The sequence below is a fragment of the Anomaloglossus baeobatrachus genome, chromosome 3, assembly GCF_048569485.1.
Source record: "Anomaloglossus baeobatrachus isolate aAnoBae1 chromosome 3, aAnoBae1.hap1, whole genome shotgun sequence".
NCBI classification, from domain to species: Eukaryota; Metazoa; Chordata; class Amphibia; order Anura; family Aromobatidae; genus Anomaloglossus; species Anomaloglossus baeobatrachus.
The window spans coordinates 447,259,903-447,275,630 of NC_134355.1; the positions used below are offsets into that span (position 1 = coordinate 447,259,903).

Here is a 15,728-nt window from a genome sequence, read left to right on the forward strand (position 1 = left end):
CGTCAGGCTTTTTAGGTGACCCAATATGCTTCCATGTGAATGTCTGCCCGAGTCCTTATAAGACCCACAAAGACACATATCTTTGTCTTGGTATTAAGACTTTTAATGTTCCTATGTCCTGCATGTGGCCTCCAGTACTTCGACTACTTGCTTACTGATCCCCTATTTGCTTGCATGCTCCAGTGCTTCTACTACCTGTTTCCTGATTGCCTCACCTGTCTGCTGCACCGATGCCTATGGCTCATGGTGCGATATACATACTCTGCACCACATTCCAACTATAGACTGTTTATTACCTTTTAATATTTAATTGCAAAATTGAAAAGCTAGTAAATATATAAAATATACAGTATGTTCATAAAGATTTGACCATAACGGGGACCATAATCATGTGATAAGCTTGTATTATGGTCTTGGTCCACCAAATTTTGGACCACCCATCTAGTCAGAATGTGGCCAACACTCTTGGTGCTGGCACCATAAAATCTTCACAGCGTGCAGTGTGCGTAATGTGAGGATTCAACAGTCTACAGTCACAGAGTGACTGCCATCTTCTAGCTGTAGACCAGACAACCGCTTTAAGACTTGCTGAGTTCATAGTTATTCTTGCCAACAGTCTGGATTTTACCAGGACAGCCCCATTGCCTGACTTACAACAGGGTTAAAGCTTACGCTAACCCGCCTAAGTGGTCAAATTGTGGTGCTCTTTGGTGTTTTTTCATGCTCATTGGTGATCCCAATAAGCTATTAAAGGGAGCCTGTAACGTGGAAAAATGCTATTAACCTGCGGATATAGCGTTGATCTACAGGTTAATAGCATTTGGAACCTGCTCGGCCTGTACAGAAGTAGATTGTATTAGAAGGAAGAAGAAATTATTATGGGATCCATTCACATTATACAGAACTACTATGGCACTGAAAGTATAGCCATGCACACTACAGTCCTTGCATACTAGAACCCAAATTTATTAGATATTTATGAGTGTGACATACTTGTGGAACACTGTCTATATCACAGTCAGCCAAACATTTCAAGCGGTGGAGTGAATCTTGACCAGTAGACACTTCATCTGTATCTTTACTTACTGGCTCATTATACGCGAATCCCAGGCCTTCAGCTGCAGAGTGGAGTATCTCAGATTCCAGTCTGTGACGCCTTACAAATTCTGCTGCTTCCTGCAAAACCAAAATGCCAAAAATGCTCAGATACAGTGGGGTAAATATACATCTTAGTTCACTGTCTTCTTCAAAGGACAAATTAATTTGCAGTAGGTGCTTCTCATTAACTAATGCCTACTAAGATTGGAATCTTACAGTAAAATGTCCCAAGAGACAAAGTAGGAAAATAAGCTGTTGTCCAGAAGAAGAACACCATCTGTCTAGTGCTTCAGACTGAAGGTAGCTACCACACAATTAAATGTACAATCCTTATGAGTCTTGCAACAAGACTCAAGATGTCCCCCAAACAAAAAAACTCATCTGGCATCTGTTTTGGAGTACTCACCCTTGTCAGTACAGAGCAGGATATGGATTAAAAAAAAAGGCTTCCCATCTAGCCACAAGTTCCTTGCTATGTACTGACAATGAATAAGTACGCAAAAACAGTTGTATACATATGGGATTCAAGTTTATTTTTTTCATAGCCTTAAAGGGACTTTACACGCAACGACATCACTAACGAGATGTCGTTGGGGTCACGGAATTCGTGACACACATACGGCCTCGTTAGCGACGTCGTTGAGTGTGAAATGCACGAATGACCGCTAATGGTCAAAATTACTCACCATATCATTGCTCGTTGACACATCGTTCTAATCTCAAATATCGTTGCTGTTGCAGGACGCAGGCTGGTCGTCATTCCTGCGGCAGCACACATCGCTAAGTGTAACACCGCAGGAGCGAGGAACAACATCGTACCTGCAGCTGCCGGCAATGAGGAAGGAAGGAGGTGGGTGGGATGTTCCGGCCGCTCATCTCCACCGCTCCGCTTCTATTGAGCGGCCGCTTAGTGACGAACCTCCCCCTTTGTAAGGAGGCGGTTCGCCGGCCACAGCAACGTCGCTAGGCAGGTAAGTACGTGTGACGGGGACTAACGATGTTGTGTGCCACGGGCAGCAATTTGCTCATTATGCACAACCGATGGGGGCGGGTGCTTTCACCAGCGACATCGCTAGCGATGTCGCTGTGTGTAAAGTGGTCTTATGTCATTTTGCAAGGTCTGACCTTGACTCTTTAAGAACTCAATGACTCTGAAATGGCAAAAAGTTTATATAGTAGTAACATAATTTAAATATATAATATTTGAGTTTGATTTTTTGGGAAATTTGGCTAATCATCAATAAACTTTAAAGTTGTAGTAATGGTGGCTCAGATACCCTCCGCTATGAATCTTAGACCTTAATTAATTGGTATTTTAGAAATAGGTATTGTAACATGGTGAGATTGTCGTACCTAATTTGAAAATGAATGTCAAAATGGCTGAATCATCCAACTTGAAAGTTGGCAATAGAGTTGTACATGGGCATAACTAAAACAATGGCTGATTTTTCGTTCCAGAGGCTAAGGCAGGAGTCACACTTGCAAGTGACTTGCGCAAGTCTTGCATCACCCAGCATGGCCTGCTGCTCTCTTAACAGGATTGGGTCGGTTGCATGTATTTCTATGCAGCTGAGACGCTCCTGCCCGGAGAGTGTCAGGCTGTGCCGGGTGATGCGATGCAAGATTCGCACGAGTTAGACGCGAGGCGAGTTACAATGAGTAGGTTAAAGCACCTGCCCCGTGGGGCGCTACAGTGACATCTCAAACCACAGTGACCTCACTCACTTTTGTAGGTCTGATGTCAGCTGGATCCATATAGTCACTTATAAGGCTTTCATAATAGCTGACATTTTCTAACACATCCATGTCATTGGGATGGAACAGTAGGTAGGACTTGGCATATTCCAGAGCTTTCACGTGATCTCCAACTGATTGTTGATAAAAAAAAAATATCGTTATTAGAATCACTTTTTTAGACAAGATGGTTCAAGATCAAAAACATACCCGATATAATATCACAGACAAACCTGCAATGGTCAAATATTATTCTGGTCATTAAAATGGTTTGAAACTCAAAGCTGAGATTGAGAGGGTATAACACAGGATGCACAATTACCAACGGTGATCAATTCATTGTCTTAAAACAATCATTATCCTACAACAAGGGAGAAGCACATTATGGAGAATTCATAAAGACTTGCGTTTTATATGTTAGTTTTGGTCAAAAATCCACTGGAACAAGATGTGCTGAATTACGGTAGTTAAGAGACGCAGATCGCTAAATAAGTTTGTTTCATCGTTTTGGCTGCCCATATAACAGAATCAGAAAGTGTACTCCAGTACATCTCTTTCTTGAGAAATACAGTGCTGGCCAAAAGTATTGGCACCCCTGCAATTCTGTCAGATAATACTCAGTTTCTTCCTGAAAATGATTGCAATCACAAATTCTTTGGTATTATCTTCATTTATTTTGCTTGCAATGAAAAAACACAAAAGAGAATGAAACAAAAATCAAATCATTGATCATTTCACGCAAAACTCCAAAAATGGGCCAGACAAAAGTATTGGCACCCTTAGCTTTATACTTGGTTCCACAAGCTTTAGGGCTGCTTCTCACTTGCGAGTTTCTCGCAGTAGAGCAATGCGAGAAAAACTCGCATTGGAATCGGACACATGTTAGTCAATGATTTCGCTCTCATCTGCGATTTTTTTTCTCAGTCCAAATCGGACCGAGAAAAAAATTGCAGCATGCTGCTTTTTTGCGAGTTTCTCACACCATTTGTCTCAATGATTCCCTATGGAAGCGTGTTTTTTGAAGGCACACACACGCACAACATCGTTCAAACTTGCGAGTTGGGCTGGTCCTATTTTAAATAATTAACACATGTCATTGTTTTAATTATGTTGCACTTGTGTATATTACCTCTACAAAAGCACATGGCCATTGCTCCACGGATGCATATCCAACATGGCTAGGTACATCAATGTCGAAATGCTCATAATGCTCGTTCAGGAACGTCCGGAATTATGGGACAAGCGGGACAATTCGTATGCAGACAGGGCTGCACGCGATGCCTCCTGGTTATGGATCTGTCGCAAAATGTATTAACATTTATTTTTTTGCAAAAAGGATTTTTTTTTACGATTGCAAGGTTTTTGTATTTTTGTAAAATCTATTTTTTTTTTTAATTTATTTTTAAAACATATAAAAAAACAAAACAAAAAAAAATAAAGTTACAGATATCACAAAAAGATGGTAAAGTGTATGGGACCAATTCAGGAGGGAAAAGCAAAGTCGGCCAGCAAGTGGTTCTGCAGCATCTACTAAGAGGCCATATATACATTATGAGCGTTTTAATTTCTTACATCAAATTGTTGATTTATGTCCGTAAGTATTTTGTTATTTTATAGCTAAAAATAGCGTTTTTTTAAAAACATTTTTGTTTAAATAAAAAAAAACCAAAACATCGAGTTAAAAAAATGTTTAGTAAACCAATAATAAAATCTTAAACAAAAAATAGACAGTGCTCATATGATGAACATTCACTGGTAATTAGGCCGTTGCGACATCGTTAGCGATCTCGTTCACATTGTGAAAATAAATTTAGCAAGTGCTATTTGATTTGTTTTTAAAAATATCATTGAACACAAAATCAAAGTCAAACACAAGCACATGCAAACTTTTTATTTTAACATCGAGACAAAGATTGCTAAAAATGTCGCTGCATGACAAATGGCACGAATTGAGAATAAAAGAATTTATTTCAAATATCCTTTTTTTCATTGGACCAAAAATTAAAAATGTCTCCATACATTACATTTTCAGCACTGAATCAAATTTGACAGATAAAGACACAATATCCGAATCTGACACACAAAGGGAGACAAATTATGAGGATGGAGATGGACAAGATAACATGCATGAAGTGGATAATGAAGCAGCATCAGGACCAATTGAGGCAGGATCCCAGGAAAACAATGATTTGACTACAAATGATGTAACTAATGAAAATGATGTTGTTTGCCAAACCACAAATCAAAACAGTGCACTAGATATCTCGCCACATCATGCACCAACATACACCAGGGGTAGAAGGCGCAAAGATAAAAATGTCACCAATACTCGTAGAGAGGTTGATAATGGGGTACTTGATTACCTGTCTCGAACCATCAATGACGATGGAGAGGAGGCATTTTCACGCAGCCTTGCTCATTATTTGCGTCAAATTCCACGTGGAGTAAGGCTGCGTGCAAGAAGCTGTATGCAAACCATAATTGACGCATGTACCCCTCCCAATACACCACATTTAATTTTCAATTACATCGAATGCTGGCAATTATCAGAAGAAAATAAGCTAGACAATACCACTCCAAATAGAGATGCAATAACATCAAACACCCTGCCACAGCCACCACACATACCAAGTGTCTGTGTGTCTAATCACGGCAATATGTCAGTATATGAACATACAAATGAAATAACACACAACCTACACATGAATATTGGTGATAATGACCATAATGTAGTAAGACAAACATACAATCCAAACAACCATTCAAATATACATTATATTAACCAAAGAGAACAACATTATGACCATACTCAGGCATCATCCAATGCTAGAGAAATTTCATTACGAAATTTCTCAGAAACAGCATACAGCCATCAAACTCCAAGCAGTTACACGAACAAGGACAACAATCTAGTTCAACCAATCAGCACACGCCCTGAACAGCATCAGGACCACAAGATGCAAACCACAGCAAGCCAGATAAAACGTTCTACCAATGTAACACCTAGATACATGAATTTATGAGTGTAACATTATTTTTTTATTTGTGAAAATAACAAATAATTGTGTTACAAAAAAGCAAAAATATATCTTTATGCATTTATGTTTACCTAAACATATAGGTTAAGCAAAACATTTGTTATTTAAAACAAGATTCTGTTTAATAAGGGAAAAAATAAAAATTTAACCTTAGGTATCTTATTGGATAAGAATTATTATCTGCATGATACCGTTTTTTAATTTAAATTTGGATTTGCATGATTTTTGTAAAGAAATAAAATGAAAATAAATACACTTTATTTGGTTAACCATCATAAGGTTATTTGAACATTTTTTTATGCGTTATTTAAGTTTGGTTGCCATGGAATTGATCCAGAAGCTGTACTGAAGTAATTACATAGATGATTGCGCACTCTTATCCCTGACCAAAGTTGATCTACATTTTGTGAACGAATTAACAAATGGGGATCTTGAAAGAAAGGAATATCTTGATTTACTGCATCAAGACATTCTTTTGTTCGTGTCACATTATGCAGAATTACTATTGCTTTAATTACTTTAATTACATTTTGTTCATTTAGCTGGATATGTGTTTACAGTATTCGCCATTTAGCACACATTATCCCAAAAGCACATTCAACTACCCTTCTGGCCCTCGAGAGTCTGTAATTGAAAATGCGTTGCATAGGAGTTAATGTACGTCTGGGATATGGTCGCATCATATTGCTTGACAATTTAAATGCCTCATCACCAACAAAATAATAAGGTATGGCGGGTCCCTGAGTACCCTCTAAAATTTGTGGAAAAGGAATATGTAAAGTAGATTGCAACATACGTGCACACATAGTGGATTGTCTGGAAATTTGGGAATCCCCAGCACCACCATAGGCACCAACATCCTTTAAAGTAAATCGGTATGTTGCATCGGCAACAGCCAGAAGAACGACAGAAAAAAAATGTTTATAATTGTAATAAAGCGATCCTGAGTTTGGAGGCTTGCGAATTCGGACATGCTTGCCATCAATTGCTCCAATGCAATTTGGCATTTGGGAGTTATTAGTGAAGCCCTTTGAAATTTGAAGCCACATTTCGACTGTTGGTTCTGGCATCATTGTATTGTGCAGGTTATCCCAAATTGCTGCACAGGTTGTTGACACAATGGAACATATAGTGGACTTTCCAAGTAAAAATTCAAGATGCAACGCAGCATATGAAAGTCCAGTAGAGAGATATCTGTATATAGAGAATATGGATTTTTTTTTTTTTTTATTGTAGCAATTTAAATTTGGCATCATTTGTGTAGTGATGAAAATTTTTTATAGATTTTAGACAAATAAAATAAATACCGTAATGTAAGCAATAGCCGTTCCTCTGGGCATATACTTTTTCGAAAACGGGTGTTCTGTCTGGTTATATCAGGACGAATTTCTGTGAGGATGAAGTCAAATGTAGTCAAATCCATGCGACAGTAGGTATAAAACTTGTCACTGTGTTTGCGTAATTTGTCATACAGACGGGTAAAATGACCTCTTGTTGCACGGCGACGGACAATTGGATGGAGCCAATATCTTTGCATAGATTTAAGGGATGGTTCATGATAGCATGTTCCAAAACGGCGTGAAAGTACCCAATGGAGTAATATTCTTTCTGTCGTATTGAATGTCAAATGATTTGACATTGTTCCTTTTTTAGATGACAATAGGATAATGCTTCAATGCTGAACGAAATCCAGTGTCTTGCGATGAATACAAAGCACACATGAGACACAAAGCCACGTGGGGGGCTGGAACATTTAAATAGGCAAATTCCATGTGTCGATCATTTAAATTAAGTGAACTTTGGCAGATAACTCGCATCGCAATCGCAACACACACGCGTCGCACACGCGAGGAAAAAAAAAAAAAGCCAGAAAAAGCATCAAACTTGCATTGCACTCGCACCTAACGTGAACTAAAATCAGCCGAGTATTTTTCAGCCCAGTCGGACCGATTTTACTCGCATAGATGTGTTTCCAGCCTTAGCCAAAATAATTGTGAACAACCGCTTCCAGTAACCATCAATGAGTTTCTTACAATGCTCTGCTGGAATTTTAGACTATTCTTCTTTGGCAAACTGCTCCAGGTCCCTGAGATTTGAAGGGTGCCTTCTCCAAACTGCCATTTTGAGATCTCTCCACAGGTGCTCTACGGGATTCAGGTCTGGACTCATTGCTGGCCACTTTAGTAGTCTCTAGTGCTTTCTATCAAACCATTTTCTAGTGTTTTTTGAAGTGTGTTTTGGGTCATTGTCCTGCTGGAAGACCCATGACCTCTGAGGGAGACCCAGCTTTCTCACACTGGACCCTACATTATGCTGCAAAATGTGTTGGTAGTCTTCAAACTTCTTAATGCCATGCACACGGTCAAGCAGTCCAGTGCCAGAGGCAGCAAAGCAACCCCGAAACATCAGGGAACCTGCGCCATGTTTGACTGTAGGGATCGTGTTCTTTTCTTTGAATGCCTCTTTTTTACTCCTGTAAACTCTATGTTGATGGCTTTTCCCAAAAAGCTCTACTTTTGTCTCATCTGACCAGAGAACATTCTTCCAAAACGTTTTAGGCTTTCTCAGGTAAGTTTTGGCAAACTCCAGCCTGGCTTTTTTATCTCTCAAGGTAAGAAGTGGGGTCTTCCTGGGTATCCTACCATACAGTCCCTTTGCATTCAGACGCCGACGGATAGTACGGGTTGACACTGTTGTACCCTCGGACTGCAGGGCAGCTTGAACTTGTTTGGATGTTAGTCGAGGTTCTTTATCCACCATCTGCACAATCTTGCGTTGAAATCTCTCATCAATTTTTCTTTTCCTTCCACATCTAGGGAGGTTAGCCACAGTGCCATGGGCTTTAAACTTCTTGATGACACTGCGCACCATAGACACAGGAGCTTTTAGGTCCTTGGAGATGGACTTGTAGCCTTGAGATTGCTCATGCTTCCTCACAATTTGGATTCTCAACTCTTCAGACAGTTCTTTGGTCTTCTTTCTTTTCTCCATGCTCAATGTGGTACACACAAGGACACAGGACAGACGTGGCTGCAAGTGGGATTTAGTTATTGCCAACACCTGTTAGGTGCCACAGGTAAGTTACAGGTGCTGTTAATTACACAAATTAGAGAAGCATCACATGATTTTTCAAACAGTGCCAATACTTTTGTCCACCCCCTTTTTTATGTTTGGTGTGGAGTTATATCCAATTTGGCTTTATGACAATTTTTTTTTTTTCATTGAAGACAAATTAAATGAAGATAATATTACCAAAGAATTTGTGATTGAGTATTATCTGACAGAATTGCAGGGGTGCCAATACTGTATACTGTATGAATTGTCTGACTAGGCCATACCACAGCAGCCACATCAATCCAATTTTCAGAAAAGAGGTTGGGCTGATGAATAAACACCCAAAGTTTTAACATTTTTACTCTATATTTATATGAAAGTTGACAGCCATAAACTGTTTTATGAAATCTTCCTTTTAAAGGGAATCTGTTAGCAGGTTTTTGCTACCTCATCTGAGAGCAACATGATATAGGCAAAGAGATCCTGAATCCAAAGGTGTTTCACTTAGATTACTGGGTGTAGGCGTTCTGACACAATCAGAATTTTTACAATTACCCATCTAGCAGAGCTCAGTGGGATTGTACATTGTCAGTGAGGTGTCAACCAGAAGAGGGGGCGTGCCAGACTGCCATGCGTGTGACTTTGTAGTCCAGCAATGATAGGAGTCCTGCTGTTTAAATAAGCATAGCAAATAAACAACAGATCAGACCTTGACAAGACAGGCCTCCCTGAATTCTGTTTTAACCTTTGTAGCATGCTGTCTTCAGCTTACATAGCAAAACTTGCTAACAGATTCCCTTTAAGTTCTCTGATGTATGATAAAGTTTAACATGGTTTTCCCAAGAACAAAGTACATTTTAATCAATAGATTTTGAAATAATAAGTTCCACAATTGGAAATGTCAAAACAATGTTCCTAGCTAAATTAATCTTAAAGTGCTCTCTCTGCTATGTACTGATTTACTTTCTGTATTTGACGATGCGGAGTGCTTCAGTTATTATTATTATTATTTATTATTATAGTGCCATTTATTCCATGGCGCTTTACAAGTGAGAGAGGGTATACGTACAACAATCATTAACAGTACAAGACAGACTGGTATAGGAGGAGAGAGGACCCTGCCCGCGAGGGCTCACAGTCTACAGGGAATGGGTGATGGTACAATAGGTGAGGACAGAGCTGGTTGCGCAGTGGTCTGTTCATGGTTGGCACATACCACAGCTCCATGCCAGAGGAGGAAGCATAAGTGATAAGTGAGTATACAGATGAAACAGCAGGGCCTCACACCTGCTATTTTCTCAGTTAACATATTTCCCTGGATCCAGCGGTGGCCGCGGGTAACCTCAGTGACAGCAGCTGATCGCGCTACTCATCTCATTAGCTGCGTGGAGGTGACCGGAGCGGCGGTGTCTTCTGCTGCTCCTGTCACCTCCATGCAGCAGAGCTGGAAGCGACGCTGGAGTCCGTGGATTTCGCCGGACATGGAGGGCTTTGTCGGGGTAAATAAATTGGTAATGAGGGAATGTGTTTGTGGTTTTTATTTCTAATAAAGGATTTTTCGGGTGTGTGTGTTTTTTTACTGTCACTTACAGATTAATCATGGAAGGTATCTCGGGGTGACGCCTGACATGATTAATCTAGGACTTATTGGCAGCTATGGGCTGCCAATAACTCCTTATTACCCCGATTTGCCAACGCACCAGGGTAAATCGGGAAGAGCCGGGTACAGTCCCAGAACTGTCGCATATAATGTATGCGGCAATTCTGGGCGGCTGCTGACTGATATTGTTAGGGTGGGGGGCTCCCCATAACGTGGAGCTCCCCATCCTGAGAATACCAGCCTTCAGCCGTATGGCTTTATCTGGCCGGTATTAAAATGGGGGGGGACCGCACGCCGGTTTTTTTAATTATTTATTTATTTATTTCACTGCACAGTATAGACACGCCCACCGGCTGCTGTGATTGGGTACAGTTAGACAGCTGTCACTCAGCGTGGTGGGCGTGTGTGACTGCAACCAATCACAGGCACCGGTGGGCGGGGAAAGCAGGGAATACGAGATTGATTAATGGGCGGCCGGCTTTTTCAAAATAGTAAAAGCCGCCGGAGTTATTATAACAGCCGTGCAGCGCCGCGCCGGAGATCGGGGAACGGTAAGTATGAGAGAGGGGGGGAACTGACCGACAGACAGCTAGAGGGACAGATAAGACAGAGAGACCGACCGACAGACATAGAGACCGACCGACGGACTGAGGGAGAGAACGAAACAGAAAAAGAAAAAAGACCGACATCACATGAAAAAAGCACAAAACGTACAGGGAGCAAACAGAGATGCGTCCGTGTAACTCGGACGTGCGCCCAGACCCATTGACTTTCATTGGGTCCGTGCTGCGTGTTGCGTGCAGAAAACGGACATGCTGGCGTGAGACACGGACCAAAAAACGCATCACGGAGACGGACTCACGGACATAACCAAAAACGCAATTGTAACCGCAGAGATATAGTAACATTGGTGCACGTTTGGCCGTGTCTCCAGTATACACGGAAACGGACCAAACACGCACGTGTTTCACGGATGTGTGTTTCAGGCCTAAGAGGCAGGGAAATGTGTTACCTGAGACAGTAGCAACACTGAGGCCCTGCTATTTCATCGGTATACTCACTTATGTTACCTCCTCTGGCCACGAGCTATGATATGTGGTGACTATAAATTGGAGCAGCTCTGCATTGTTGCACACAGCAAATAACAGTACAAAGTAGGGGCAGATTTATAATATTATCTCAGCACAGAAACATTTTTTATGTGCACATCTGATTGTGTAAATTATTATTATTATTATTATTATTATTATTATTACAAGATCTATTTAATTAAATATACTTTGATCCTGGAACAACCCCTTTAAACTGAATCTTTACCTCCATTCAGTATAAGACTATTTAACTAAAAATGTGAGTTATAGTATTTATTCAATACATTTATCAGTTTTACTTTATTTACTGCAATAATTTTCTCTTTTTGGTACAGATGTTTACAGATTTTTTTTTTTTAATTGTGTGTTTGTTCTTTATTAAGGGATGTTTGGAGAAAACTATAATAAAAAATAATTTAAAGTCGACCTACACATTAAAATACAGTTGGCTGAAACTGCTAAGATTGGCTTTAATTGGCTTTAATGCAGGAGAGATAGTTTTTGGCTAAACGTATGCATGTGCATGGTCAGCTTAAGGCTATGTGCGCACGTTGCGTTTTTTTCCATGGAAACGCTGCGTTTTGAATTGCAGCGTTTTCAGTGCCAAATTGCATGCGTTCAGCTTCCCCAGCAAAGTCTATGAGAAAGCCGAAAAATCAATGCACACGCTGCGTTTGTAAACGCAGCGTTTTGATGCCCAAAATCGTTGCGGAAAAAAAAGCAGCAAGTCACTTCTTTTGTGCGTTGTAGCTGCATTCTCCACCCATTGAAATCAATGATGTGGGTTAAAACGCAACCAAAATGCACTTGGACTTCATTTTTTTTTGCGTTCCGCATGCTTTTTTGACAAGCAAAACGCAAGTCTTTTCAGTCTCTCTCTGTCAATGTCAGTCAATCTCTCTCTGTGGATGTCGGTGAATCTCCCTCTGTTTGTCGGTCGGTCTCTTTCTCTGTCAGTTGGTCGCTCTGTCTGTCTCTCTCTGTCGGTCGATCTCTCTCTCTGTCTGTCCCTCTCTCTTTCCGTAGGTCAGTCTCTCCCCCTTTCTCATACTTACCGATCCCCGATCACCGGCGCAGCGCTGCACGGCTGTCACACTGCTCCGGCGGCTTTTCCTCTTTTGAAAATGCCGGCCGTTCATTATTCAATCTGGTATTCCCTGCTTTCCCCGCCCACCGGCGCCTATGATTGTTTGCAGTCAGACACGCCCCCACGCTGAGTGACAGCTGTCTCACTGCAACCAATCACAGCCGCAGGTGGGCGGGTCTATATCGTGCAGTAAAATAAATAAATAATTAAAAAAAAACGACGTGTGGTCCCCCCAATTTTGATACCAGCCAGGTAAAGCCACACGGCTGAAGGCTGGTATTCTCAGGATGGGGAGCTCCACATTATGGGGAGCCCCCCAGCCTAACAATATCAGCCAGCAACCAGCCGGAATTGCCGCATCCTTTAGATGCCACAGTCCCGGGACTCTACCCGGCTCATCCCGAATTGCCCTGGTGTGGTGGCAATCGAGGTAATAAAGAGTTAATAGCAGCAGCCCATAGCTGCCACTAAGTCCTAGGTTAATCATGGCAGGCGTCTATGAGACACATTCCATGATTAACCTGTAAGTGAAAGTAAATAAACACACACACACGAAAAAATCCTTTATTTGGAATAAAAGACAAAAAAACACCGTCTTTCACCACTATTGTAAAATCCCCAAATACCCCTCCAGGTCCGGCGTAATGCACAGAAGTCCCGCGACGCATCCAGATCTGCTACATGAAGCTGATAGGAGCAGCCGTAGAACACCGCCGCTCCTGTGAGCTCCACGCAGCACCTGAAGCGTACTGCGCTATCAGCGGGGACTTCACTGAGGTAATGCTGGTGTGTGTTTGCGGTGATGATGAGGGCTGTAGTGTCGGGATGTGTGCGGTGAAGATGAGGGCTGTAGTGTCGGGATGTGTGCGGTGAAGATGAGGGCTGTAGTGTCGGGATGTGTGCAGTGATGTAGGCGGTAATGTCGGGATGTGTGCGGTGATGTAGGCGGTAATGTTGGGATGTGTGCGGTGATGTAGGCGGTAATGTTGGGATGTGTGCGGTGATGTAGGCGGTAATGTCGGGATGTGTGTGGTGATGTAGGCAGTAATGTCGGGATGTGTGTGGTGATGTAGGCGGTAATGTCGGGATGTGTGCAGTGATGTAGGCGGTAATGTCGGGATGTGTGCGGTGATGTAGGCGGTAGTGTCGGGATGTGTGCGGTGATGTAAGCGGTAATGTCGGGATGTGTGCGGTGATATAGGCGGTAATGTCGGGATGTGTGCGGTGATGTAGTTGGTAGTGTCGGGATGTGTGCGATGATGTGGGCAGTAATGTCGGGATGTGTGCGATGATGTAGGCGGTAGTGTCGGGATGTGTGCGGTGAAGATGTAGGCAGTAATGTCGGGATGTGTGCGGTGATGTAGGCTGTAGTGTCGGGATGTGTGCGGTGAAAATGAGGGCTCTCTCTCTCGGCTAAAGAAAACTTAACCTGAGTGACGGCAACGCTAATCGCGCTGCTCACTTCAGTCACTCAGGGGATTAGCGGTCACTGGTGAGTCCCTCTCTGGTGAACGCTAATCAGGCTGCCACACACAGACAGAGCTGCGGAATGACAATGAAGTCGGGTGAAGTTCACCCGAGTTCATTCTCATCGCGCGACTCTGTCTGTGTGTGCTGTCAGCGGGCATGTAGCAGAGCTGGATTGCCGAGGGAACACACTGTCAAAAATGCATCCAAAACGCATATAAAATGCATGGAAAAAGCATCCAAAATGCATGTGTTGTGGATGCATTTTTTTTTTACAAACGCAGTGTCCAGTCTGCCAGAGGGTGCGTTCTTTTCTGCACTGCAGAGAACGCAACGTGCGCACATACCCTAAAGGTCTGTCTATATCAGCTGAATAGCAGCCCCCAATGACCACTGATCAGCGGTAGTCATTTAATAGCCTGTTTACACAGGCAGACCCTTCAGCAAGTGTGCACTGAATGATCTAGTATAGATTGTTCAGTGTGTTTAGACTGCTATTGTTCTTGGCAGCGTAGATCCTGTTTGCACAAGTCCATGTGCTGCTCAGAACGATGGCCTTTTGTGCAAACCAAAAGCTCATTTCACCTGACGAACCAGTGTTTTAATTATTCGGTTGTTGCTCAGAAGCCTGTTTACACTGCAAGATTATTGTGAAACAAATGTTGCGAGAAAAGCTCACTCATGACTATCAGGTAGTGTAAATGCAGCTTAACTTTGAGCCTACAATAGAACTTGAAATGTATAATGTCATAATTAGTAAATCTAAATACTCATTGTATGCTTCATAGTTAATTAATAATGGCCTATATACATTACCACATTCTATGAAGCCATCCAAGCTAAGATAGGAATTTAATTACAGCATAACTATGTGAAATCAAGGTCCATTCTTATATAGGGTCCACATTACCTCTATAGAAGCTGAACTGCAGGAAATCATAGTGCAGAGGAAGAAAGTTTTCAATTGGTGATAAACGCCCTGGACGTGTGGAGAGATCTCTTACACATTCATGCTCACAAGCCAGAATCTGAATATAGTGATCTGCAAAATGGAAGGAGTGACAGAGAATAATTACAACCTTAAGCCCATGCTGCTCAGAAACCCTATTCATCTAAATCATGGACGCATGGTATTGCAGTAAAGTTAGAGATAATACTTAGACAGGAAGGTTTAACCAACAGTGTTGTTTATAGCTTTAGAGACCTTTTCTGGGCAATAAATAAAAACTTACCAGTAGAGATGAGTGGACCTGTTCAATTTGGTTCGGTGGGTTCAGCTGGACTTTAGATAAAGTTCGATTTTGGACCCGGACTTGATTTGAACCCCAATTGAAGTCACTGAATGGGTAGTTCAGGTCTCCCGCCCACATGTAGCCAGCCATAAACAGATTACTTCCAGGGGCGGAGTTTTTTCATTTTTGTTTGTTTGTTTAGTGCATACTACATCTGTTCACGCTATTGTTACCCCCAGTGAGAGGTGATCAATCACTGCATGTGGCTCGCACCGGCATTAGCACTAAGCATATCTGAGCACAGCAATGCTAGTGGGAGTGGTGTTC

The 15,728-nt window shown here is 41.8% G+C and overlaps 1 protein-coding gene across 2 annotated transcripts in view; it reads right to left on the reverse strand.

Moving 5' to 3' along the window:
- P3H2 (prolyl 3-hydroxylase 2) overlaps positions 1-15,728 on the reverse strand; it is a 285,452-nt gene that overhangs the window by 60,757 nt on the left and 208,967 nt on the right. For both annotated transcript variants that reach the window (XM_075340475.1, XM_075340477.1), the window contains 3 exons: positions 15,080-15,211; positions 2,824-2,966; positions 1,087-1,176 (listed from right to left, as the gene is read on the reverse strand). In XM_075340475.1, coding sequence (XP_075196590.1) covers positions 1,087-1,176; positions 2,824-2,966; positions 15,080-15,211 — 365 coding nt within the window. The remainder of the gene's footprint in view (positions 1-1,086; positions 1,177-2,823; positions 2,967-15,079; positions 15,212-15,728) is intronic.